Source organism: Triticum aestivum, chromosome 1A (assembly GCF_018294505.1).
Source record: "Triticum aestivum cultivar Chinese Spring chromosome 1A, IWGSC CS RefSeq v2.1, whole genome shotgun sequence".
In the NCBI taxonomy this organism is placed as follows: domain Eukaryota; kingdom Viridiplantae; phylum Streptophyta; class Magnoliopsida; order Poales; family Poaceae; genus Triticum; species Triticum aestivum.
The window spans coordinates 98660812-98686815 of NC_057794.1; the positions used below are offsets into that span (position 1 = coordinate 98660812).

Consider the following 26004-nt stretch of genomic DNA (forward strand, 5'->3'; position numbering starts at 1 on the left):
GCCCTCCGTGATCAATGCCCCTCCGGCGGAGCTCCGGAAAAGGCCCCAAGATGGGATCTCTTGGGTACAGAAGGTTGCGGCGGTGGAAATAGGGTTTCGTGGTGCTCCTGAATGTTTGCGGGGTATATATATATCTCCCTAATAATAAAGCACGGATTGGGTCTCCGGGTTCACCGTCGCGGCCTTTTTACACAAAGCCCCCCTGAAGTTTTGGATAATTAACCCGAGCTGCAGATCTAAGTTAGTAATAAAGTAAAAATAAGATTCGATTGTTCACGGGACATGGAGGCTGCTTCGCCACAGGGGATCCAACTTCTCGCTTCGCCACCCCAGTCTCCACCTGCCCCAATCTTCAGGCCGTCGTCCCCAACCCACCAGGAGATCGGGGTCGACTTCGTCGCCGGCGACGGCGCCCTCGCGTTCGGCTCCGGCATCAGGGGCCTGAAGATGTTAGGGTCCTTCGAGCTGGTCCTCCTCCCGCTCCTCGCGCTGCTCTTCCCCTCCCCCGCCCCCGCCAGTGTCGCCTCGCTGTGCCCGCTCACGGCGACCTCCAACGCCTCCTCCCACACCTACGCCCGCCCCGTATCCCACCTTCTTCGACGATGTCGTCGACAAGTATGGCTGGGACACCGACGCCCAGGTCCAGGTCTAGCCACTCGACGCCGAGGGCGCGCTCGTCGGCGCCATGCAACGCTACGAGTTCCACGCCCACGCGAGGGGCACCGCGGTCGCGCTGGCGCGGGCCAACCGACGGGGCCGTCGATTGGGGTCGCTCCGACGCCCCCACGGTGGAGGAGGTGGTCGGGCCCGACGGGTTCGACTTCGTCGCCGGCGATGACGCCCTGGCGTTCGGCTCCGGGGTCACGGACCTAAACATGGTAGGGTCGTTGGAGCTGGTGGTCTCCAATGGCGCTGGCGAGGGCCTCGCAGAGCTCGAGTTGCTATCGGTGAGTGCTATTTGACTTTTATCTTTGCTATTGCTTCAAATTTTTTGCTTCTGGTTGCTTGCTATTCTGTTGAAGTTGTGTCACATTTGAGATGAAGCAGTTGCTACCATTGGTGAATGGTCTAGCTGCTGCATACCCCTTTTCTGTTTGTGACTTTGAATTTATTGTGGTTGTTGTAGTGTCTCCTCACTATTTAGTACATATATATCTGGTTTAATTTTTGTTTTGTGTATATTGTATCGACTGGAACTATTTTCTCCTAGATTTGCAGGTAAATTTGTAAGGATATGCAACAAAATTGAACATCAACACCTTCAGTGTGTGAGGTGCGCGTGGATGACCGATATGTGTGAAGTGCGTGAGGATAGCTATATTCACATTCTTCCAATTTCGAGAGAGGAAGATAACTCAGTAGTACTGCCAATTTTGGCACGCAATGTTTGTTTTTCAGATTCACCATGGTTGGTAATGTTGTTTAGTACTGAAAACTTTGTCATGGTTCAATAAATAGGCAGTTAATTTTGTTGTTAGAAAGGCAAAGCAGTGCTACAATAGCATGGTTGATTTTGGTTGCTAGAAGGAAAAGTAGTGCGACAAATTTTAGAACTAGGATGTTGTTTTTCACAGTTCAGTCAAGTATTGCTTATTTGCATTGTACAATCACAATTCTAAGCTTAGGCTTCTTTTAGTTGTGTAGCATTGTAGAACTGGGTCCGTTTTTCCTAGCAGATCAACACATTTGGTTGGATTTAGCTTATTTGATAATGAGCAAACAATAAATGGTGTGAATATATGCGGAGTCGATGGAAAACATTGAAGCCAGTAGTTGTATACCTATTTCGAAAATCAAAATTGGTTAGTAACATTCTACATCATGGTATTACGGTTTACAGTACTAAGCTTGATGCTTTGTATGGTTCTTTAATACTAAGATTAATAATGACGTTGCTGCTTGAGTTACTTTGGATTTAACCTTGTTATGCCAATGACATATATAGGTTTCTCGGTTTGCTGCGCTGCTCTTCACAGTCGTGCAGCTGGCCATCGCCGCTAGGGATTTGTCGTCCAAGGCAGTCAATCCTTTCCTGTAACAGATGGAAATCATCATTTTCTCTCATGTTACTTTAGGAAACTTTGCTCTGTCATGTAGCACTCAGTTTTTTAAAAACATACTATATATGTAGCCCTCATCAACGTTGTGCTGGGCCATGAGTGGGCTTCCTCGATTAGCAAAAAAGAGGTGTTGATGTGGGGGATAAGTTTACGGTCAATTGAGTTTGCTTACGATTGGGCTTGAAAAAAAGGGTTCGTTTGTTTAATATAGTCTGGCCTTGCTCCCTTTACATATATACCCATGAGTTTATATATGTCCTCGAGTTACACAGAGTATCAACAAGCCTCATCGGGTATCAACGGGCAGAGGACTGGATAACGAAGGAATGGAAATGGTGGGCTAATTAAATGGAATTTGTGAAATGCATGATTTAAGAAGTTGGTTGCATGGAAATTATATATGTAAGAAATTATGCTTGATTACTGCTGAATGGCTCTCTCGGCAACATGGGCCAGCATATCTCATCACCATGCCGCAGCCAAGATGGAGCTGGGAGGGAATTACTGAAAGAATGTCCCAAACACAAAATTCTAGATTCTCTACTGAAGGCATATAGGTACACACAGATCTTAGTTGGAAGACCATCCGCCATCGTCTCCGCCGACTTTTTGCCGGAAGACCATCAGTCGTCACCTAGACCTACTTCGCCGCAGGTATCTTTTTTCTTTGTGCAAATTATGACGGAGCTATGTCTGATTTACAGTTTTTACAACCAGAGTTTACTGATGGTTAAACTAGCAATTTAAATTGATGTGAGCAAGTATTTAACACAATTGGTCTGTTGGCATAGGCTCAAGCAAGCACCTCTTCGATCTATATTGTTGCCATTTTGTTTCCTTTGTCAAACTAGCTGCAACAATAATGTTTTTTGCTGTACAATATGGGCATAGAGCCATTTGATACAATAATGTTGTCAATTGATTCCTGTTGTAGTGCTTCTTGCTGTATGGGTTGGTATAGCTGATTCGTTAATGTGTTCACTTAATTGATTCCTGCCGCAGTACTCATTGATTCCTGCCGTGGTACTCACTGAATCTTGACCTACGTCTTATTATATAGCCCATTCATTCGTCACCTGCCATAGAGCATAGTGCTCCTTGCTATACGGCGGACCTGGTGAAACTGTGCAAATAATTAACAAACCAAACCCCACCTGGATAGTGCTACAGATTTGCTTAGTGGGCAGGAATAACTGGTCAGCCTTTCGTAACTTCTATTTCTATTATTGTAGCATAATAGTTTTTTACATGGAGCTGACTGTTATTTCTTCTTTTTCACCAGGAGTACTATTTCTTCTTTAAGGGCGTATTTCGGAGGGGAGCATACACATTACCTTGATTGAGTTGAGTTTCGTGTTCTGCATTACTGTTATAAGTTACCAGCAGCAAAGAAAGAGAGTCATGTACTAATAGCTGATAAGGTAGTCTGCTCTTGTAGATCATCTGGTTATTCATTTTCCCATACAAGTGTTACTAAACTCTACTAAGTTCTATAATGACACAAGATTAACTTGTTACAGGACAAGTGTACCGAGTAATAGCAGCAAGAAAGAGAGTCATGTACTAATATCTGATAAGGTAGTCTGCTCTTGCAGATCATCTGGTTGATCATTTTCCCATACAAGTGTTACTACACTCTACATTTGCGTAGAGTAATAACACAAGATTAACTTGTTACAGGACAAGTGTACAGAGTAATGAGTATGGACAGAAAATTTGTTTCTTCATCATTTATATTCTACTTAGAATATAGTCCCCACGTCTCATAATATAAGATCGTTTTTGACATTAGTGCAGTGTTAAAAATGCTCTTATATTATGTGACGGAGGGAGTAACTCACAAGGTATGAACATAATTACTGTTTTTGTCATGTCAATGTATCCATGGCTGACAAGCTATCTTGGTGACATCATTATGTCTCGTGGATGGGATAAAAAGAAGAAATATATATTCTTGGAGCATGCATCAGAGTGGATGGAAGCTAATGTGTTCCTGTTTTTTTTATGAAAACGATAACTTTTATTACAAATAAGGAATTTTCTGCGTTTTCAGAAAAGCAAAAGAAAAACGATTGACAATCTATTCTATGCAAAACTACTGTTCCATCCGATGAAGAATGGTATGTTGGCTTCTTCACGTCCGATCTTCATGCTAAAAAAACACTAATCTTTTTTTGCGAAAAAGCTTCCAATCTATTCATATTCAATCATGGCAGTATAATGAACACCAGAAATAAAAATTATATCCAGATCTGTAGACCACCTAGCGACGACTACAAGCATTGAAGCGAGCCGAAGGCGCGCCGCCGTCATCACCCCTCCATCGCCGGAGTTGGGCACAACTTGTTGTAGTAGATAGTCGGGAAGTCGTCGTGCTAAGGCCCCATAGGACCGGCGCATCAGAACAGCAACCGCCGCCGATGAAGAATAACGTAGGTTGGAAGGATTCAACCCGAAGACACACGAACGTAGACGAACAACGACGAGATTCGAGCAAATCCACCAAAGATAGATCCGCCGGAGACACACCTCCACACGCGCACCAACGATGCTAGATGCACCACCGGAACGGGGGCTAGGCGGGGAGTCCTTTATTCCATCTTCAGGGAGCCGCCGCCGTCTCGCCTTCCTGAGCATGACACAAACCCTAACAAGACAAGGAAAAAAGACTGAAAACGGAGCCCTCCCGCTGGCCCTTGGCAGGATCCACCGCGCCCCCGTGGCCCTAGGGCCACCAGAGATGAGGCAGACCTGCGGCGGCGCCAGCGAGAGGCAGAAACCCTAGCTTTCTTTCTTGGAGGAGGAGGAGCGACTTCACGTTCGGGAGTTAAAAACACTAATCAGTTTAACCTTATTATTGATGTTTATTAAAATTGGACATTAAAAATGATGCATAATGGCACATGAAGCAGGTTGTGCTTCTTTTTCACCCGGTGCAACGCACGGGCATTTGTACTAGTATATATATAGGCAGCCTATCCTGTGAATTCGGCGTCTTCGTGAATCCTTGTATCCTGTCATTATCAGTCGTTGGATCAAAATCTTGTGCCTGCTGTTTGTGCCCTGTCTTTTTTGCACAAACATGCCCACATCCACCCAAGTTTGCCATGTCAACTTTTCAAAAGAGACCCCAACGAGACCAACTCTCCCAGTTAACCACTCAATCGTTTTCCTCCCAATCTCTGCATCTCGCCGGCGGCCACGGCCACGGCTGCGGCGACCAAGACCACCAGAGTCCAGCGACTATTTCCTGCCACGAAGAGCGGTGATTGGCGGCAGCACCTTGGACGCTGTAATGGAGACACGCCGGAGGCGGCCACCTCTCCCAGCGACGGCAGCCTCTCCGGCAGAGATCCAAGCGGGTGGCCATCGCCTCTAGGCGTGGAGTTCTCCCCTGCGGACGCACCAGGCCTTGCCCTACTGCGATGTATGGAGCCGTCCAGCCATGCGTTGGAGTTCCCGTTTGGGATCCGAGCCGGACATGCCTTTGCAGTATGATATTTCTTTGCAGCTGCTGCACTGTCGAACTCTTCCCCAATCTCTTCAGGCAAAACCGTCCTGGAGCTCCTTCGACACAACCCAAGACTAGCACAACCCGACCACTATTGCGACCATGTAGCTAGTTCTTATCAGATGACTTGCTATTGGTGATTTCTGTAAGAATATCATACGAGTTGCTGTTGGTGCCAATCGAGCATCATACTTCAGAAATAAGTGAATATAAAATATAGAAGCAGTGTGAGTACAGGGCAGGCTCTAGGTAGGAGTAGCAACAACGTGCGTTGGTGGTTTGGACCAATTCCTTTGGGTTCGGTTGGGAACAAGAGCATGTTCTTGTGACCCCAAGTACTTGTAACTAAACTCTCTCTTGTACATAATGAATATGACAGGGATTGCTTGTTCTTGCAAAGAAATTCAGAAACAAGTGAATGTCCACTTATTGGTGACTCATTCTTTTTAGAGAAATGGTTGGTTTACTTTATTTTGATGAATGCTATTGTTCATGCTTACTGGCAGTTTGTAATCTGGGCTGCTCGTACAAGATTCATGCTGCAGTTTGGCCTACAAGTCTCATTTTACACTGAAAAATTATTACAGTATAACTAGTACTTCGGGTAGTAAGTAGGTAACAACACAAATAGATCAGATCATCAGCTAGCCATGATTCTTGTACATCTAGTTCTCCTGGGTGACTGCCATTGATGGATAAAGCTCATAAACAAGTGCTTCTAAGTTGTTTTGAATTAAAATTCAGACGGAAACACCTGATACATGCTAGCCGCAATTAGTATATGGCTGCTCCGTCGAACATCTTATGCATTCAATTTTTTTCTTCAACTACTCATAAACAAGAACAAGCTTCCAAACTTTGATACATGAATCAAAACTCATGCATCTGCTCACCACTCACACTTAATTAAGCATGAATCAAATCTGATACAAATAACATAAACAGTTGGACAAAGCACAAGTTCGAATCCAGTGCATAAATTCAAACATTCAATAAACTGAATAAATGGGATTAAACATCATCTATTTTTCGAAGACTTGTAGCTATCATCATGCACCATCTGGAAGCATTTGTTGCACATTCATGGCTTCTTTTCCATGACCTTTTTTGCTAGGACAATTGCGACTGTCATGAAACCCTATTTGGTTGCACGTCTTGCACAAGCGTGCGACCTTGGCCTTGGCTTCTTTTTTCTTCTCCTTTTGTTTTTCCCCATTCATTTCCTTTGCTCTTTTTATTCTTTTACATCTCCCTACCGAATGGCCATCATTTGGCGGGTGTATGTCAACTTGAGTAGGAATGTTGCAACCAATAAACGCCTCATATTCCTCTTGCCTAGTGTGCTTGACTGCATTGGGAACCATTTGGTTCAGAGGCTCCTCAATGCTCAGAACACTTGATACTAAAAAGCTCATGCCTTCATCTGATTGCTTGGCTCTTTGAATTAGATCTTCCAACTTGTTGCGTACTGTTGAAATCTTCTTCCTTGCGGCTGCATCCAAGGAATCGGTGGGATTTTCTTCTAGAAGGTTCCCTTGCTCATCGTAAACACTCTCACTGCAATTTTCTGTATGTCAATCATATAATTTAAAAAAGAGAAGAGCATTGATTTTTATAACTTTCATACCTTTTACACTGTTTCTTCCATCTTTCCATAATATAGAAGGTTGGAAGCTCCTTTTGATTTTCAATTCGCATCACTTGGACAATATGGCGGCATGGGATTCCATGTGACTCATATAACTTGCATGAACAGTTAGCTATCATGGTTGTCGTGTCACAACGGACCTCCCTTACCCTACTGGCTCCCGTTTTGAAGGTCACTACTTTTATTCCCCCATCTTGTGCAATTCCTTGAACACAACAATTATCTCTTGCTGCAATAACTTGTTCCTGAAATTTCCCAAACACTTCATGTGTGAATACTTGACTACCTTGTTTCTCCATTGCCCACGGTGTCACTAGTTGGGGGATCCTATGGATGCTTGAATTGTCGGCAATCAACTCCTCTTGACGTTGACATTCTAAAGCCGTTTCAAACCTAAGCCAGAACTCAACAAAAGTGAGCCTGCGATGAATGAATCGGTTAAAGAATGAATTTGCACTTTCAGACCTTGAAGTAGTTCGAAGAATGCCTGCCGGTGGTATGTCCATAAAATAGGCTGGTATCCATGACTCTCTGAGGCTAAACCTTTTAGTCAACCATTCATTATCCTCCAACCCATACTCTGAAATTATAGAATTCCACTCTAACTCAAACTCGGTCACGGTTTCTGAACCCCATACACATGCATTCATCCTCTTCCAAAATTCAGATTCTTCTCTAATCGCAGGTCCAAGCTTCTCAGGAAGTTTTTCCATTATATGCCACATGCACAGCCTGTGTACTGAGGTTGGAAAAACTTCATCAATTCCATTCTTAATGCTAGTAGCTTCATCGGTTATGATGAGTGTCGGCGCTACACCTCCCATTGCCTTCAGGAAGGTCTCAAACAACCAGACATATGACTCGGTCTTCTCATTTAGTAAGAACGCAGCACCAAAGAACACACTTTGTAAATGATGATTAACTCCTGTAAATGGTGCAAAGATCATGTCATACTGATTAGTAGTATATGTAGAATCAAAGGACACCACACTACCGAAATGTTTGTAGTTCTTCCTGCTTGTGGCATCTGCCCAGAACACATACATCAACTTTCCTTCAGCACTGACAACAAAATCATAGAAAAATGCTGAATTAACTTCCTGCTTTCTACCTAGCTGGGCCACAAACATTTGAGCATCTGCATTCCTAATTTTTAATCTGAGGTCACGGTAGTAGTTTTGCAAGTCCCTTTTCATGCATCCAGCATTCGCAAATCCACCCTCGCTGACGTGTAGGAGCCTGTATGCCTGGCAGGTGCATATGCTTGCTTTGCTGCATGTGTACAATGTGTTCTTTGCCCTCTCGCTAACTCGGCGATTTGATCTGATCAAATGACGCTTATCCAGTGACACAAGACCATGGTTGTGGTGCTTGACCCATGATTCTATCTTGTAGGTATCATTAGCACATAACTTCACAAAGATGTGTGCATCACAACCGCACCTTATGTCTGTGTTCTTACGCCTCTTCTTTGATGGATCGTCAATCTTGTTACCATTTTCAGACTTAAATCCTTGTCTATTACACATGTATCGTTTAGTGCGAACTACCTCATTTTCTAACTTCTTTTGTTGCCCAATACGAACTCCAAAACCAGATTGATGTGCATAAGATTTGTAGAACTCCTCCACGGCCTTCAATCCTTCAAATATCATCCCCACTTTAGGCTTCAAATCATCTTCACATTCAGGTATAAAGGACGAGCATTGGAACATAAAGGATGAATTAATAAGCACTTTCATGTACAAATAAGTAAAATGAGTACGCCTGTTGTTCGGCAACAGCAATTGACTTACACAGAGAGGAACACTTGCTTTCTTTATGGGTGTATTAAATCCTTCCTCGTTCATGTGCATCTGCCACATATTTGTAGATCCCATTGCTGCACCTGCACCAACAGGTACATGATAAGCCTTTAGAACTAACCAGAAAACCAACACACATTTTGAGAGAAATACAACCCAATATGGGTTTAGCCCCAACACTAACTGACAGACCTGGGCACTGTCATTCAAATGACAATCAGTGTACAAAGTTACAGACCCTCGACAATGTAGATGTATGTGCAGGTAAAATCTAGAATAGCGATTCCCAACTTTACTATAAAATTTGGCAGCACTTGAATGGATGTCAACAAGAAGAGTTTCATTCAGGATAAATTTTCACTACCAAACTAGCATAATCTCGAACAGTAAATATGAGCTACATCACATGCATCCCATTAAGTTCAATCACAACATATCCACCACAGAAACCTATGTTTGCATCAAGTTAACGAGAATTAAGTTTTGAAAAGTGATTTGGTTCATTGTTTTTCTCAATAATAAGTACTGGATCATTGTTCCCTCATACAGAGCATTGTTTTTCCCAATATAATGCTCCTGAAGACCTGACGCAAAGCAATCTGCTTTCAGCAGGAACAGGGCACCGCAAGGCAAGGGGCAGAAGAGATGGATTTGGGATGTTGTATTAACCTTTGTGTGTACGCCTGCACCCCGGATCCAGTCTTCTGGAAGTTTAGGGCGTACGAGAGTTCTTCGTCTCTAGCCGCAGGCCGCCGCCATGGTGATCGGGAACGTGGGTTTCGCACGTCTGGTCTGTTGAGGGGTGCCCTTGCAAATCTGCATGATTAACTTACGGACGTACAGGACCGGAGGCGGGCGGCTTAGTGCAAAAAATTCCTACGACTGAGCAGAAACGCAGGATTTAAATCGGATGACTGGGAACGAGAGGATATAGGGGTGCACGAAGAACTAAACAATGATCGGGAACTGAGCAAACATATATATATATATATATATGAGAAAGAAGTAGGTCGGTGGAGCAACGAGGGGCTCACGAGGGTGGAGGGCGTGCCCCCTGCCTCGTGGCCTCCTCGATTGTTTCTTGACGTCCACTCCAAGTCTCCTGGATCACATTTGTTCCAAAAATAACGCTCCCGAAAGTTTCATTCCGTTTGGACTCTGTTTGATATTCCTTTTCTGCGAAACACTAAAATAGACAAAAAAACAGCAATTTGGGCTAGGCCTCCGATTAATAGGTTAGTCCCAAAAATAATATAAAATTATAAAATAAAGTCCGTTATCATCCAAAACAGATAATATAATAGCATGGAATAATAAAAAAATTATAGATACATTAAGAGAAAATTGCTTCTATACCATCGACAACCTCTGCAATGGCTTATTTGCCATCCAACAAAGCTTCAGTGCTTATATACCAAACACAAACAAAATCTATTGCCTATATACCACTAGCAGTTAGTCTAGTGTTAACTCAATCCGTTAAGTGCCCAAAATGACCATCTTGCCCTCAATGGCAAATAAGCAAACAACTGTAGAACATGTCCAGAAAAAAAATTGACAACATTCCTCCTCTATTTTCAGCATTCCAGCAAAATTATAGTGATTATCTAACAAATCCAGGATATAAAAAATTCCAGCAACAGAGTAATATACTCAAGAAAATTCACATCATTTAGAAGACATTCATGAAACACCATATTAATTCTCACACAATCAGTACCAAGTTTGCATCGTCCAGAACCAAAATACCACAACCAAAATATGTTGTTCACACAAGCAAGTCTCTAAATAAAATAGCATACACATGAAGAGCTGCGATACAGAAATAATACGCAAGATTTTAGAGCATTTCACAGTTTCAACTTTTTTTGCTTCAACTGGCCATTGCTTGGTTGTTAGGCGCAACTCTCTTCTTGCTTCGAGTTCCCATTGCAGGGCTGTCAGGCGCAGCAGATATCACCTTTGATCTACATCAAAAAAGTTGATTACATACTATGGTACACTCACAGAATATAAGTAAATTTGGTGCAGTTTTCATACCTTCTAGATGTAGTCTTCGATGATGTCGACTTGGCTACATCGCCTTGAACTGCATCACTTGGACATGAAAGTAGAGCTAGTGCAGTCTCATTTTCACTTGGACATAGAAGTAGAGGTAGTGTACCATTAGTTGCTTGATCTGTTGTTGTACAAATAGCTTTTGTAATGGGTTTTTTTTTCTTTTGTCCCTGCATGAGTTTCACATATTATAGCTTAATTAAGACAAGAGTAAGGTGGAACAGAAATCTCATATTGAAATAGAAAGTACCTTTTCTGCTTTGCTACTTCTGCATAGGCTTCTAGTGCTTCAGGAGCAGCATCTTTGCAGCTTTGCCATCTATGTCCATAAGCTTTGCAAATTGGACATTGGTGTTGGCCTTTCTTTCCCTTTCCCTTGCTATTTTCAGCACCACTTTTGTGCCTCTGTACCTTTGGCCTCCCAGGGGCCCGCCTAAGGATTGGGGGGTTCAAGAAGAATTCTTTGTTCACACTTGGCCATTGAGACATGTCGGTTAGGCCAGGAAGAATAGGAGCATAAGCTGCAGCAAACTTGGCAACACTATAACAATCATCAACGAAGTCTTCTATTGTGACCCCCCTAATTCCAGTAATAAAGCTAATTGCATGTTTGCAAGGCTTCCCGGAGACTTGAAATGCCCTGCATGTGCATGTCCTGTTTGCTAGATCAGTGACGTGGCGCTTGCCACCTAGCGCAACACTCTCACTCACTTCTGCAATCATGTCATCTATTCTCTCATATTCAATGTCCAGCCCCCTGCTTATGTCATTCAACTCCTTCATGACACTTGGAAGTATATGCCGACCTTGAAATTTTCTAGCTAGCCTTCTCCTCTTCTCAAACTTAACCGTAATCTTTCTCCTTATCTTGTCCATGAGCTGAAACAACATTAAACCTTTGTGGTTGTGGATCCAGTTGTTGAAACACTCGGCCAAATTATTTGTCACATAATCCACTTTTGAGGAGGTTGAATATTTGCTCCTTCACCATAGCCTGGTGTGGTACTTGTTTAAGTATGCTATTGCAGCAGCCTTTTTCTCCTCTATGGCTGCCATGTGATAGTCAAACCCTCGAGGAGTCCATGAATAAGCAGCTGGCCACAAATGATCATCAAAAACGTTACCATGGAATTTTTTCTTGAAGTTCACAACCAAGTGTCGCATGCATTCTCTATGTTCAGCATACCCAAATACCTATTCGATTGCAGTGTCAATCCCTTTTCCTGCATCTGAACATATAGCTAGACTGGGGGGAGAGCCAATAGCTTCACGAAGCTTCTCCATAAACGACACCCAACTTTCAGTAGTTTCCGAGTCGATAACTCCATAGACTACAGGGTACAACCAATTGTGACCGTCAATAGCACAAGCAGTAGCTAATTGGCCTCTATACTTGCCCGTCAAATGAGTGCTATCTATCGCCAAGTAAGGTCTGCAGCCAGCCAAGAACCCATCGCACAAAGGCTTCAACCCAACAAACATCCGTATGAAATATTTTTTCTGATCATACTCCATGTGGTCAATCGCAACTATACTTCCAGGAGACCTCTTCTCAACCTCAGCTTTCCAAGCATATAGCTTGTCAAAAGAATCATCCCAATTACTTCTATACCATCGACAACCTCTGCAATGGCTTATTTGCCATCCAACAAAGCTTCAGAGCTTATATACCAAACACAAACAAAATCTATTGCCTATATACCACTAGCAGTTAGTCTAGTGTTAACTCAATCCGTTAAGTGCCCAAAATGATCATCTTGCCCTCAATGGCAAATAAGCAAACAACTGTAGAACATGTCCAGAAAAAAAATTGACAACATTCCTCCTCTATTTTCAGCATTCCAGCAAAATTATAGTGATTATCTAACAAATCCAGGATATAAAAAAATGGGAAGAGAAGAGTTGATCTTGGGAAGAGCATCGGCCGTCGGCGCCACTGCCCTACTCTCCACCTCGCCGGAATCCCCAATCCTAGGGTTCTGGGCGACATGGCCGCTGGGAGAGGTTGCCGCTGCTAGCCCGTTTGCGGAGGCCATCGAAGACGCGGTAGACGAGAGGGATAGAGGCGCGGCGGCGGCGGGACCGTGCGGCAGGGGCTGGGGAAGCGCCGGCAGCGGTTTCGCCATTAGGCGTCGCCTGGATAGGATCGAAGATGCGGTGGGTGAGAAGCCTTGAGGCGCAGCGGCGTCGAGATTCTGCGGCAACAGCGGGGGTTGGGGGAGCGGCGACAGGGGCGATGGTGGCGCCGGCGGCGGTTCCGCCATTGCCGCTCGGTGGATGTTGCCGCTGCGCGTGCGTGTGTGGGGATGGGGAGGGTCAGGTGTGCGTGCGTTGAGTCGTGGTGTTGGAGAGTCGGGTGCGGGGGCAAGTTGTCTTTTTTTTTAATCTGCAACGAGGGTAAAATTGGATTTTTCAAGAAAACTGACAAGAAAACAGAGACTTGGTAACGGGAGACTAACGGTGATGGCAAATAAGCAATAGATTTTGTTTGTGTTTGGTATATAAGCACTGAAGCTTTGTTGGATGGCAAATAAGCCATTGCAGAGGTTGTCGATGGTATAGAAGTAATTTTCTCATACATTAAAGACGTATCGGTCTACTATTATGGCGATTCAACGAGATTTGTTTCGTGGCGGTCTACTATTTACGACAATTGAACTAGACTTGTTTCTCTAACGTCTTTGCGGTTGGATTCCTTGATGTTGTCAACTATTGCCGTGAGCACGGTTGTGCAATGAGGACACGTTTTATTGTGGCTTTGGCAAGATTTTAGAGGCATTTGGTCCTAGTCATAGCCCGCCCCCCTTGTTTAGGGTAGTTTTCGTTTATGTGGGTTTAGTTTCTTTTGCTAGGATTTTTATGTGTTCAGTTAACCTATATCTCATTGTATCCGGTGTTCTATTGATATAATATAGATCTTTACACACACATATTGTGAGAAAAACTTTTGATTTATTCATCTTCAACAATGGTATTACAACGATTACTAGAAATAATAAAATTACATCCAAATCCGTAGACCACTTAGCGACGAGTATAAGCACTGAAGCGAGTCGAAGGCAAGCTGCTATCATTGCCTCTTCCTCACTGGAGCCGGACAAACCTTATTGTAGTACACAGTCGGAAAGTCGTCGTACTAAGGCCCCACAGAACCAACGCACCAGTACAGCAACCGCCGTCGATGAAGTATGTAGATCAGAAGGATCCAACTTGAAGACACAAGAACATAGATGAACGACGAATAGATCCGAGCAAATCCATCAAAAACAGATTTGTCGGAGACACACCTCCACACGCCCACCGACGATACTAGACGCATCAACGGAACGAGGAGTGGGTGAAAAGATCTTTATTTCATTTTCAAAGAGCCGCTGCCGTCTCGTCTTTCTGAGCGGGACATATATATTCCAAATAAATAAAGTATCTTGCGTCGTGGATGGCCTAATCCAACAATTTTGTGATACGGAACTTTGGCAAGAGGACGGTGATTGGTTGCCACTTATTGGTCACTGCCTGCTCCCAAGTCAAAGATTGGTGAAACACTTTAGGTGCTGATCGCTTTGCTGCCAAAAAGAAACACAATAATCCGCCTTCCTAATAATGTTCGTAGGCAATAAAGCAATTCCGGCCGAATTGTTTGGGTTGCCAACTTTTCCATACCGGGACATCAAACCAGCCAAACCCTTCACCCTTTGCCGTGCCGTAAATCTAGTCAGATATTCTCTCTTTTTTTTTTTGCGTGGAAACCTAGTTAGATGAAATCCTGAACATTTGCAGTTCACCCCCTTTTAATTTTTAATTGAAAAATGCGTGTCACAGGGTTGTTTCTGAGTATATATATTTTAGAGTCGTTACGTAATTAAGCAAACATAACTGGGCGTAAATGAGACCCGAGCGGTTATATTGCAATTTGCAAGACTGCAAAGTGCCAATCAGCAATCAGATTTTTTTTTTGATATAGCAACCCGCCTGGTCCCAGCCCGAAACTACCGCGTAGTGGGGAAGGAACATCCCTTTCCCCCGTCCGTTCCAGGCGGCGTCCCTCCGCGTCGCGCCACATGGCTCCGCCTGCCGCCTCCACCGTCGACGTCCTCGGCGACGACCTGCTGCAGGAGGTCTTCGTCCTGCTCCCGGGCCCCGCCGACCTCCTCCGCGCCGCGCTCGCCTGCCGGCCCTTCCTCTGCGCCGCCCGCAGCGCCGCCTTCCTCCGCCGCTTCCGCCGCCGCCACCCCTTCACCTGCCCACTCCTCCTCGGCTGCCACCTCCACCGCCCCGGCGAGCACCGCGGGAACAGCGCCCCGCGCCTGCTCCCCGCGCCCCCCGCCGCCGCCACGCGCCGCGTCGCCGAGCGCGGCGACTTCGCGCTCTCCTTCATCCCCCGCCGCGGCCGGCCGGGCGCCGCCGGCGCCGGCACCCCCTGGCAGCTCCTCGACTGCCGCAACGGCCGCCTCCTTCTGCGCAGCCGGTCGTCCCAGGACCTCGCCGTCGCCGACCCGTTGGCCCGGCGCTGGGTCTCGCTCCCCGCGCTCCCCGGCGACCACCCCGTGGGGTACGCCCTCGTCACCGACGACGGCGACTATTCGGTGTTCAAGGCGGCCTGCATTTCCCGAGTCGGCGACACCACGGACCTGCGCGCCTTCCTCCTCTCCTCCGCCGACCTCCGGTGGGCGGACGTGGGCGGCCTCGCGCAGCAGCCCAATCTCGCGGCCTCCCGGGCGATGCAGGCCAACGGGTCGCTGTACTGGAAGCTAGTGGGTGGACAGCACGTGCTGGCGCTCAACACGGCGACGACAGAGCTCGCCGTGCTGCCGCTCCCGCCTTTCCTGCGGGAGCTCAGTTTCGACGTCATCGAGAAGGGGGAGGACGGCGCCGGCGGGCTCCATGTGCTCACCATGCGTGGCTTCTGCATCGAGGTTTGGGTCAGCGAGGACGACGGTGCCGGTGGCCTGGCGTGGACGCTGGTGGACAAGTCGGTGAGGTTCCACAGGGCGATTGCAGAGATGATTGGCTCGGAACACTTTTACCATCTCACACTGGATGTCATCGGGGTGGCTGCCGGTGTTGTGTTCTTGCGCAATGGCAGTTGTCTGTTCTGCATTCATCTTGAGACTATGAAGATGACCAAGCTCTCTGAGAATGAGAGTTGCCCGTCTGCGCTGATATATCCTTACACGATAGCGTGGCCGCCAGCGTTCTTGAACTCTATTGAAGAAGGTGCTTGATAAGGTGATACACAGTTACAATATGCTAAATGTCTCCTATAAGTTTTGATCAACGATGATGTGCTTAACTGGTTATAAAGAAATGTTTAAACCAAACAGTTTAATTAACCTTCTGCCATCTAAAACTTTCTTTGTTTGCTTCTTGGGTGAATTCTTCTGATATGTCTCAATGCCCTGGATTTTCTGCAGGAATGCGAAGCTACATTCAGCTTATGGTGATTAGATTCTGTGGCAGAGCTGATGTTGGAAAAAGGATGTCATTTGATCATCCATATGAATTCGTGAGACATGATAGCCGCAAACTTGCTCTAGTTGTGCTTACAGTTTTAGCTTCATATCATGTAATTAGTTGTGCTTGCAGTCTTAGTTGGTGTGTTATGTTCTGCCACCATTATGTGTATGGTCACTCTATTGCCTGAGATTATAATTTCGGAATATAGTATTTAGCATGCTTTTGTGAATGTTATACCGGAGCTTTTATGTTTGCTTCTATGATCATTATATATCGTGTCAATTTCTGGCTGGGGTTTGGAGTCTGGCTCCTCTGATACTGATGCGCGAATGCTGGATAGTCTTACTTTTTTTCCAATCCCATGCTCAATGAAGAAACTGAAGACTGAAGAACTTGGCCTATTGTCATCAAATGTTGTTATTATGGTGAAGTTTGATAATTGTTCTGTCGTTTGGTGTTGGTGCGTTTTTATTTATTTTTCGCTTCTCTAGGTTGCGCCATGGATGGAGACAGCAGTATCATGTTCCAGGTTTATTTATTCACTTAATCTGGATTGAAGGTTTTGTAGGTAAATATGCAATGAGATTTCTCAGTTACGTTATAGAGTACTCCGTACTTGTCTTTCTACCATGTTTGCATATATTGGGCGACTTCAGTTCTGGTTCAGATTTTGAGTGTGGTTGATCTGATGCAAATGCCTGTTTGACAGTCTTACTGTGCATCCAAATTCCAGGGTCATTCACAGGGAAGAAGCTGAAGAGCTAACTTGGCCTGTGCCAGTGAGTGCCTTTATAAGGTGAAGCCGGATCATTTGTTCTATCAATTGGTGTTAGTGCCTTTTTCTCTTCTCTTGTGAAATTTTGAGACATGCTGCGTATGGAGATGGCAGACTCAGGTTAGTCTGGGGTTTGTTCTTGAGTTTATCTGGGTTGGAGGTTTTGTTGACACATACACTGATTTCGCAGAGACACGCATTATCCTTATTTATGTACGCATCCATTAAAATGATGAGTGTGAGTAATTATAGTTGGTGTCGGGGTGTGTTCTGTTCTGCCATGTGTATCTGGGTTGGAGGTTTTGTTGATAGTGCGTATAATAATTTTTCGTCATCAGTAATGGCTCATCAATGAAGAATTAATTGAGACACGAATCTTGAATCACTAATACTCCCTTCGAATGGGTTTATAAGGCTGGTCATAGTGGGGAGTAACTTAGACTAGTGTCATATGCATGACACTAGTCTAAGTTACTACCCCCATAGTGCAAAGTATCTTAGTAGTAGTGTCATAGTTTGTTTCATTTATTGCCTTATTGCCTTATAATCGGGCACGGGTTTCTAGGTCTTTGATTTGCCCAATAGAACATGTACGGTAATTGATGCATAGGAGATTTATCGGTGAAAGATTGTTATGTTAGTTGTTATGTTCAGATTGTTCATTGCATATTTATACCCATTGATCATGATCCATATGATGTCTTGTGAGTAGATTCATTAGTTCTTGAGGACATGGGAGAATTTTTGTTGCTAGTAATCATTTGAAGTTGAATACCGTTTAATGTTTTGATGATACGTTGTGTTGTTCTTCCTCTAGTGATGTTATGTGAACGTCAACTACATGACACTTCACCATCAAAAGGGCATATGGGAAGACATTGTAGATTTTTTTTGTAGATGATGGGTTGCGGGAGTGATATAAACCTAAAACATGGTTTATGAAATCATTCCGTGAGGGGCTGTTTTGAATCTTATCGTTTAATGCAATGGTTAGATTTATGTTAATTACATGTTTGCATGGAGGGTACAATCATAAGTATGTATTTTTTTTCAAGTAAGAACAATACCTTATCTCCGGTCCACCCACACAACACTTGCGAAATCAATAAACAATAGCTTAATAAATCATGGTGAAAGTAACTTGATGAAATTTCTGTGTATCCTCAAGAGCGTTTTAGCTATTATAAGAAACAGAACCGGCTTGTCCTTAGCATACATAAGGATTGGGTCACTTGTTGCACTCTATTGCTTTAGTTAATATTTATGTTGTTACGAATTATCTTGTTGTTAACAATCTATTAAATTATCTTTACATCATTTATAATGAAACTTTACTGAAAACTACTTGTCTATTCCTCCTGCTCCTCGTTGGGTTCGAACTCTTATTTATCGAAAAGGCTATGATTGATCCCCTATACTTGTGGGTCATCAAGGGGCCCATTAGTGTGGCACACCCCACATGCCTTGGGGAAGGCAAAGGGGGCGGCGGCTAGGGTTTGGGGCACATCCCTCCCAGGTGCGGCCGACCCTAGCTAGGGGAGAGGGAGTCCCTCCTCACATGCGTCTATATATATAGCAGAGGGGGCAACCACTCAATTCCATCTGGTGGCGCCCTCTCCATCTCTATCTCTGCAAGTTTCCACCATTGCCGCAAGGCTGCCACATCTCCTAGTCTATGGCATTTCTTCGTCCTAGACAACAAGCTATGCTTGATCAGTGATTCCTTGGCATGGATACTGGCAGAGGGATCGTAGTCTCACGGCTCGGGATGTTGAACCTAGCTGCGGGAATCTACAAGTCTACACCAACATCTCTTCTCGGCCGCATTTGTTGATAACTATATGATCTACCTCTAGCATCTTCATAGTGTTACCGTGCATGTAAGTACATGTTGTGCTACGTTCCTAACAGTGACAACATCCATGAGGACTAGGACGTACTAGGGTGGCGTCTGATGTCGCGACTGTGCTCGGGGGTGGTGCTCCAAGTGGGGGTAGGGTCTAGGACGATGAACAAGTTCAGGGACGTGGTAGCGCTCCGGGTGCTGCATGACTGGGAGGGCGCAGGATGGGCAATACACATGAGGAGAAGAACAACTTGCGGGTCGATTTGGTGGGAGTAGGGTGATGTCGGTTTGCCGGGTCCTATGTGGTGGACATGTCTGGACGACATCGTATCCGCCTGACATATGGGCTCGGTTGGGACGACTTAGACAATCTAAACAAATGAGAGGTTTAGGAAGGCCCCTTGGGCTGGGTTTTTAGGCTGGGCATATGTCGAGGGTTCGAGGGACCTCCTAGTTGACACTCTTTGCGTCAGATAGGAGAGGCACGCACAGGGGCGCCACAAGGGGTCCGATCCATTAGCGCACTAGCTACTGTAATGACTCAGGTGAAGCAAGTGAATTTTTTCTACATGTTATGTTTCTACTCCCTCCTTCAATCTATATAGGGCCTAATGCGTTTTTCGAGGCTAACTTTGACCAAATATTAGAGCAATAATATATGACATGCAACTTACACAAAGCACATCGTTAAATTCGTGTGTGAAAGAAGCTTTCAATTATATAATTTTCACATTCTGCATGTCATGTACTATAATCTTGTCAATAGTCAAAGGCGGTCTTAAAAAACACATTAGGCCCTATATAGATGGAAGGAGGGAGTGGCATTTTTCTGTTTTCACCGATTTCCCAGAAAATACAAAAAAATTATTTCATGAATTGAACACTTTCTAAAATTTTGTTGAATCTTTTGAAAGACAATTAAACGTTTGTGATCATTTTCTAGATAACTTGAACATTTTTTAAAACTGTTGTGAACATTTTTCTAATATCTTTTTTTATTTTTTATTTAAAATTTTCGAAAATATGGATTTTTATTTTATAAAACGTGAACATTTTTCAGAAATAGGATTTTTTTCTTCTAAAAAGACAAAAACGAAAACCCCCAAGAAAAACGAAACTAAACCCTTCGAGAACCTCCTACAACCAAAAAAAAAACTGGGGTAGAAGCTTCCCAAAAATGAAATGCCGAATTGGGCCGGGCCATCTGCTCTCTCACTCTCACTCTCTTCTGTGCGATTGCTCCACACATTAGGTCACAATGAAACGCCGCCGCCCAGGTGCGTAACTCCATCCTGGGGAAAATATTTAGTGCTTCTAGGCTTGGGATGCTCCGGTGCTTCAAATGTCCGAAAAATATTTTTAGAATGTTCAAAAAATTCTGAAAAAAATGCAGCACATCGACGGAACATCAATATCTCTTGTCACAAAATTTCAAATCAAAATTTGAAACATTGCTTGAGATACAAAAATAATAAATTTGTGTACATAACATAAGTTGGACTTTAGTTTTGGCCCATTATCACATTGATGTTAAATTTGTCATTTTTGTATCTCGAGCAATGTTTTGAATTTTGATTTGAAATTTTGTGATAAAAGACATCAATGTTCCGTCGATGTGCTGCATTTTTCAGAATTTCTTAAACATTTTAAAAAATGTTTTTCGCATCGGAGCACCGGGAGCACTATACTTTCCCCTCCATCCTGCGCCACGGAACCGGCTCCTCTACCGTGCCGCTGGGCATGGCAGAGTGCCGTGCCTTCTTACGCAAGAGCGTGCACATATGGGCCAGAAAGGCCTCCTAACGCATCACGCGGCAGCACAGGTCAACAATTAACTATTTTCTTTTTTGCTAAAAAACTAATTAACTACGTACTTCCCAACTCTTAAGAAAACTATTTCCCTTGTCTAAAAAAAACTATTTCTCCTATGAAATACTAATTTACTGTTATTGTCTCAAAAGACTAATTACCTACTCCCTCCGTTCCTAAATATAAGTCTTTTTTAAACATTTCAATATGAACTACATACGAAACAAAATAAGTGAATCTATACTCTAAAATATGTCTATATATATCCGTATATAGTTCATATTAAAATCTTGAAAAGACTAATATATAGAAACGGATGGAGTATTAATTAATACATATGAGCAACATTCTAAAATGGAAATGAACTCATACTAAAAAAATGATTTTATTGGTATTGGTATCGTTCCGTTTCATTTTTTTTCTTTTAGCCAACATGTTCAAGCAGACATGTGTTAAAGTTTCTAATATATATACATACATACATACATACATACATATATATATATACATATATATATATACAGACATGTGATAAAGTTTCTATTTTTATTTGTTATTGTTTTATCAGCTTTATTGGCACGTTTATATTTTTGGTGGATTTTTTTTTGTTTTTTTCATGCTACTTGCGGCAGAGAGGGCGAGGGCCTCCGCCAGCTGCGGCTGGTAGTCCGCCTCCGCCTTGCGTCGCTCCTCCTTAATGGAGGTCTGCATGGCTGTTGCAAACACCGCCTAGTAGGCAGCCTCCTCCTCCTGCTTGACGACTGGGGGCGGCGGGGGTTGGTGTCGTGGTGTTGGATGCTGCGGCGCCGTTGCTCCTCCGGTATCTGACGCTGCTCCGACATGAGTAGCTCCCGCCGCCTGCGCATCTCCACCGCATGTGCCCGCTGCGACCGCGGCACCGAGATCCGATGCGGATCCAGATGACAGTCGTGCGGTACGGTCACATCCAGTTACGACAGCAGCTGCCTGTACTAGCAGTGCCATCGCGCCTGGTGCACCAGAATGTGCAGTCGTTGCCCGGCAGGGCGGGCAGGCGCTGGCGACGACGGAGTAGGAACTGTCAGGGGTGAGCTTCCCCTTGTTCTTGCCGGGGCCGCCGAAGAAGCCCATGGGTAGGGTTTGCTATGTCGCCGGTGAGGGAGCGTGCAACTAAATATGGATGGGCAGCAGAAGCGGAAGTGGATGTGCCCCCCCCCACGCTAGATTTAAAAAGGACGACCCATGTAGCTTCTAGTCGCTGACGCGTGGGCTCGCACGCGGTAGGTGGACGCGTTAAATATGACAGAGTGCGGTGGTTGGCCGACCAACGTGTGGTACCGCGGCGGACACCGAGGAGACGCGCGACGTGTCTTGGGGCCTGAAATGCATCCGCACGGACACGAAGCAGGCACATTTTGAATTTGGGTCGGCGCGTTGGGCCGGCGTTTTTGTCCGCGGCGACCCAAACAGACATGGACGGTCGAAATGGATCGCCCTGTTGGAGTTGCTCTTAGTATTTTATAGAGAAAATAGTTTGTTAGGGGTTGGGAAATAGTTAACTACTTCCTCCGTCTCAAAATATAAGAACATTTTTTACACTAGTATAATATCAAAAACGTTCTTATATTATGGACGGAGGGAGTAGTTTTTAGGGCCGGGAAATAATTAAAAAAATGACTGTATGGAAATAGTTAATTAGTTGGCCTGTGTAGCCCTGTGATGCATCATGTTTTATTTTTTTGAGGAAACTGTGATGCATCAGATGAACGGCTGGGCTGTTAAGATGGATTTTTGGCCAGGAGTGAGGCCCTTCTGGCCCATATCAATGCACAGGCTGGGCGTATGAGAAGGCACGGCACTCTGCCGTGCCCAGCGGCACGGTAGAGGAGCCGGTTCCCCTGCGCCACATGGCTCCGGCGGCCGCCACCATCGCCGTACTCGGCGACGACATCCTACAGGAGGTCTTCATCCTCCTCCCAACCCCCGCCGACCTCCTCCGCGCGGCCCTCGCCTGCCAGCCTTTCCTCCGGGTCGCCCGCAGCGAAGCCTTCCTCCGCCGCTTCCGCCACCGCCACCCCTCAACCTGCCCGGTCATCCTCGGATGCCTCCTCTACCGCCCCGGCAAGCGCCGCGGGGCCAGCGCCCCTTACCTTCTGCCCGCCGACCTCCTCCGCGCCACGCACCGCACCATCAAGGGAGGAGACTTCGCCCTCTCCTTCCTCCCCCGCCGCGGCCGGCCGGATGGCCCCGGCACCCCGTGGCGGCTCCTGGACTGCCGCAACGGCAGCCTCCTGTTGCGTAACGGGGCTTCCGGAGATCTCGCGGTCGCCGACCCGTTGACCCGGCGCTGGGTCTCGCTCCCCGCGCTCCCCGGTGGGCGCCGCGTAGGGTACGCCCTCGTCGCCGACGACGGCGACTCTTCGGCCCTCAAGGCGGTATGCATTTCCCGACGCGCTGGAACCACAGAGCTGCGCGCCTTTCTCCTCTCCTCCGCTGAGCTCCGGTGAGACGACGTGGGTGGCCTCGCGCAGCAGCCCAATCTCGCTGGATCCCGCGCGATGCAAGCGAAACGGTCGCTGTACTGGAAGCTAATGGGTGGGAGGCACATGCTGGCGCTCAACACCGCGACGATGGAGCTCACCGTGCTGGCGCTCCCGCCTTTCTTGCGGGAGCAGAGTTTCGACGTCATTGAGAAGGGGGAGGATGGCACCGGTAAGCTCTGTGTGCTCACTATGCGTGGATTATGCATTGAGGTTTGGAACGGTGAGGATGACGGCGCCGGTGGGCTGACATGGACACTGTTGGAAAAGTCGGTGAGATTCTATGGGGCGATGGAACCGATGATTCTTTCGGATCCTTTGGACCAGACTCCACAGGGCGAGGTCATCGGGGTGGCTGCTGGTGTGGTGTTCTTGCGCAGCGGCAGTTGTCTGCTCTCCATTCATCTTGAGACCATGAAGATGACGAGGCTGTCTCTGGACGTGAATTGCCCGTCTCCGCTGATATATCCTTACACGATAGCATGGCCGCCAGCGTTCTTGAACCCTACTGAACAAGGTGCTTGATAAGGTGATACACAGTTACAATATGCTGAATGTGTCCTGCAAGTTTTGATCAACAATGTGCTTAACTGCTTATACAGACATGTTTAAACCAAACAGTTCAGTTAACCTTCTGCCATTCAAAATTTTCTTTTTGTTTGCTTCTTGGGTGAATTCTTCTGATATGTCTGAATGCCCTGAATTTTCTGCAGGAATGTGAAGCTACATTTCAGCTTATGATGATTATGTGGCAGAGCTGTTATTGGAAAAGGATGTCATTTGATCATCCATATGAATTCTTGAGACATGATAGCCGCGAACCTGCTCTAGTTGTCCTTATATGTTTTAGCCTCGTATCATGTAATTAGTTGTGCTTGCAGTCTTAGTTGGTGTGTTGTGTTCTGCCACCATTATGTGTATGGTCACTCTATTGCCTGAGGTTATAATTTCGGAATATAGTATTTAGCATGCTTTTGTGACTGTTTCGCCAGAGCTTTTATATTGCTTGTATGATTATGATATATAGTGTGAATTTCTGTATCAGTTCATCCGGCTGCTCAATTTTGGTGCTTAACTTGAGGTTGTCGGGATACAATTCTGGCTGGGGTTAGGAGTCTGGCTCCTCTGGTACAGATGCGCGAATGCTGGATAGTCTACTTTTCTTCCGATGGCATGCTCAATGAAGAAACTGAAGACTGAAGAACTTGGCCTAATGTCACCAAGTGTTGTTATTACGGTGAAGTTTGATAAATTGTTTTATCTTTTGGTGTTGGTGTGTTTTTATTTATTTTTCACTTCTCTGAGGTGCGCCATGGATGGAGATAGCAGCATGACGGTCCAGGTTCATTTCTTCGGTTAATCTTAGTTGAAGGTTTTGCAGGCAAAAACGCATTGAGATTTCTGAGATAGGCTATGCTTGTCTTTCTATCATGTTCGAATATATTGGGTGAACAGTTCTGGTTCAGGTTTTTAGTTTGGTTTATCTGATGCAAATGCCAGTCTTACTGTGCATCCAAATTCCAAGGTCATGCCACAGGGAAGAAGCTGAAGCTCTTGCTGAAGTCTGGGTTGGAGGTTTTGTGGATAAATACACTGATTTCGCTATCCTTATTTGTGTACGCATCCGCTGAAATGATGGCTGTGCACATCTGATGCTCATCAAGGCGCAATATTTGTTAAAATTTCTGCTGATTTTCCGATGACAGGTGCCATTTCTCCCTTTGCCATCGCTGTTCCTCCCCTCTATCTTCTCGAATCTAATATGCGTGCACCACTCCATTGTAACATCGTAGTAATAATAGAATTTGGTTGTTGAATATTGATCATTGCAAATAATTCTACTGAAGTATGAAAACAAGGAGAATTTGAATTGACAAAAAACAGTCCAATGAGAAAATGAATACATTTGTAAACGGGCTTAGGAAATCCTGAACTATGCGGCTTCCCCTATACTCTTGTATTGTGGATAATATATGAAACTACTTTTCATGATGGATCAAATGATATAAATTTTGCATTGTGGATATTGATATATTTTTCTAAAAACTTGGTCAAACATGCACTCATTTGACTTAAAAAAAATTGCACGGAACGGAGGGAGTATGTGATAATGCTCCCTGTAAACTTTGAAGAAGCTTTGGTTGGACAGAAAGTTATATTATATGAGTTCTTACCAAAATACAATAAAATGACCAACCAAAGACCAATTGAAATGATGAGTTTTCTTTTCGTGGATACTGAAATGATGGATTTATATCAGTAAATATCTTGCAAACTGGTAAATAATCTTACAATACTATGATGAAGGTGCTATAATTATCTCATAATTTGAAGACGAATAAACAATACGCTTGTAGAACACACTCAAAATTTTCTCTAAGATTAGGGTTCGGGGGGGGGGGGGGTACAAAGTATTTACAGAGTTCCTCTTTTACACATAAAACGTCTAGCTATCCTGTTATACAGCACAAGGGCCACCAACAAATACACTTGCAGTCCAATTCAAACCTCGATATTAT

At 44.9% G+C, this 26004-nt stretch overlaps 3 protein-coding genes, 1 long non-coding RNA gene and 1 pseudogene across 5 annotated transcripts; 4 read left to right on the forward strand and 1 right to left on the reverse strand.

Moving 5' to 3' along the window:
• The first annotated feature begins 614 nt into the window (after positions 1-614).
• LOC123102198 (uncharacterized) lies at positions 615-1382 on the forward strand. The gene is made up of 2 exons (XM_044523520.1): positions 615-947; positions 1211-1382. The coding sequence occupies exons 1-2, from the start codon at positions 618-620 to the stop codon at positions 1220-1222; spliced, it is 342 nt and encodes a 113-aa protein (XP_044379455.1). The 5' UTR covers positions 615-617; the 3' UTR covers positions 1223-1382.
• A 1141-nt stretch (positions 1383-2523) lies between these two features.
• On the forward strand, positions 2524-3606 carry LOC123102284 (uncharacterized). Its single transcript, XR_006448892.1, has 4 exons — positions 2524-2714; positions 3121-3256; positions 3343-3481; positions 3581-3606. It is a non-coding gene; the product is annotated as an uncharacterized lncRNA (long non-coding RNA).
• A 2814-nt stretch (positions 3607-6420) lies between these two features.
• Positions 6421-9894, reverse strand: LOC123102327 (protein FAR1-RELATED SEQUENCE 5). Its single transcript, XM_044523666.1, has 4 exons — positions 9694-9894; positions 9016-9107; positions 7199-8897; positions 6421-7128 (listed from the first exon to the last, which is right to left on the reverse strand). The coding sequence occupies exons 3-4, from the start codon at positions 8872-8874 to the stop codon at positions 6621-6623; spliced, it is 2184 nt and encodes a 727-aa protein (XP_044379601.1). The 5' UTR covers positions 8875-8897; positions 9016-9107; positions 9694-9894; the 3' UTR covers positions 6421-6620.
• Positions 9895-15062: 5168 nt separating this feature from the next.
• Positions 15063-17562, forward strand: LOC123038268 (uncharacterized). Of its 2 annotated transcripts, XR_006417807.1 has the most exons (4): positions 15063-16308; positions 16494-16585; positions 17028-17104; positions 17270-17562. XR_006417807.1 is itself a non-coding variant. In XM_044462140.1 (2 exons), the coding sequence occupies exon 1, from the start codon at positions 15141-15143 to the stop codon at positions 16302-16304; it is 1164 nt and encodes a 387-aa protein (XP_044318075.1). In that variant the 5' UTR covers positions 15063-15140; the 3' UTR covers positions 16305-16308; positions 16494-16770. The 2 variants fall into 2 exon arrangements, 1 of the variants encoding a protein (XP_044318075.1); XM_044462140.1 differs by lacking the exons at positions 17028-17104; positions 17270-17562 and having other exon boundaries at positions 16494-16770.
• A 4855-nt stretch (positions 17563-22417) lies between these two features.
• LOC123151348 (uncharacterized) lies at positions 22418-24460 on the forward strand (annotated as a pseudogene).
• Positions 24461-26004: the final 1544 nt, after the last annotated feature.

Excerpts from the sequence above, each read along its gene's own strand:
- LOC123102198 (XM_044523520.1), top strand. The coding sequence starts at position 618 with ATGGCTGGGACACCGACGCCCAGGTCCAGGTCTAGCCACTCGACGCCG.
- LOC123102327 (XM_044523666.1), bottom strand. The coding sequence starts at position 8,874 with ATGATATTTGAAGGATTGAAGGCCGTGGAGGAGTTCTACAAATCTTAT. Across the intron at positions 7,129-7,198 it reads TGGAAGAAACAGTGTAAAAG|TGAGAGTGTTTACGATGAGC; the intron begins GTATGAAAGTTA and ends AGAAAATTGCAG.
- LOC123038268 (XM_044462140.1), top strand. The coding sequence starts at position 15,141 with ATGGCTCCGCCTGCCGCCTCCACCGTCGACGTCCTCGGCGACGACCTG.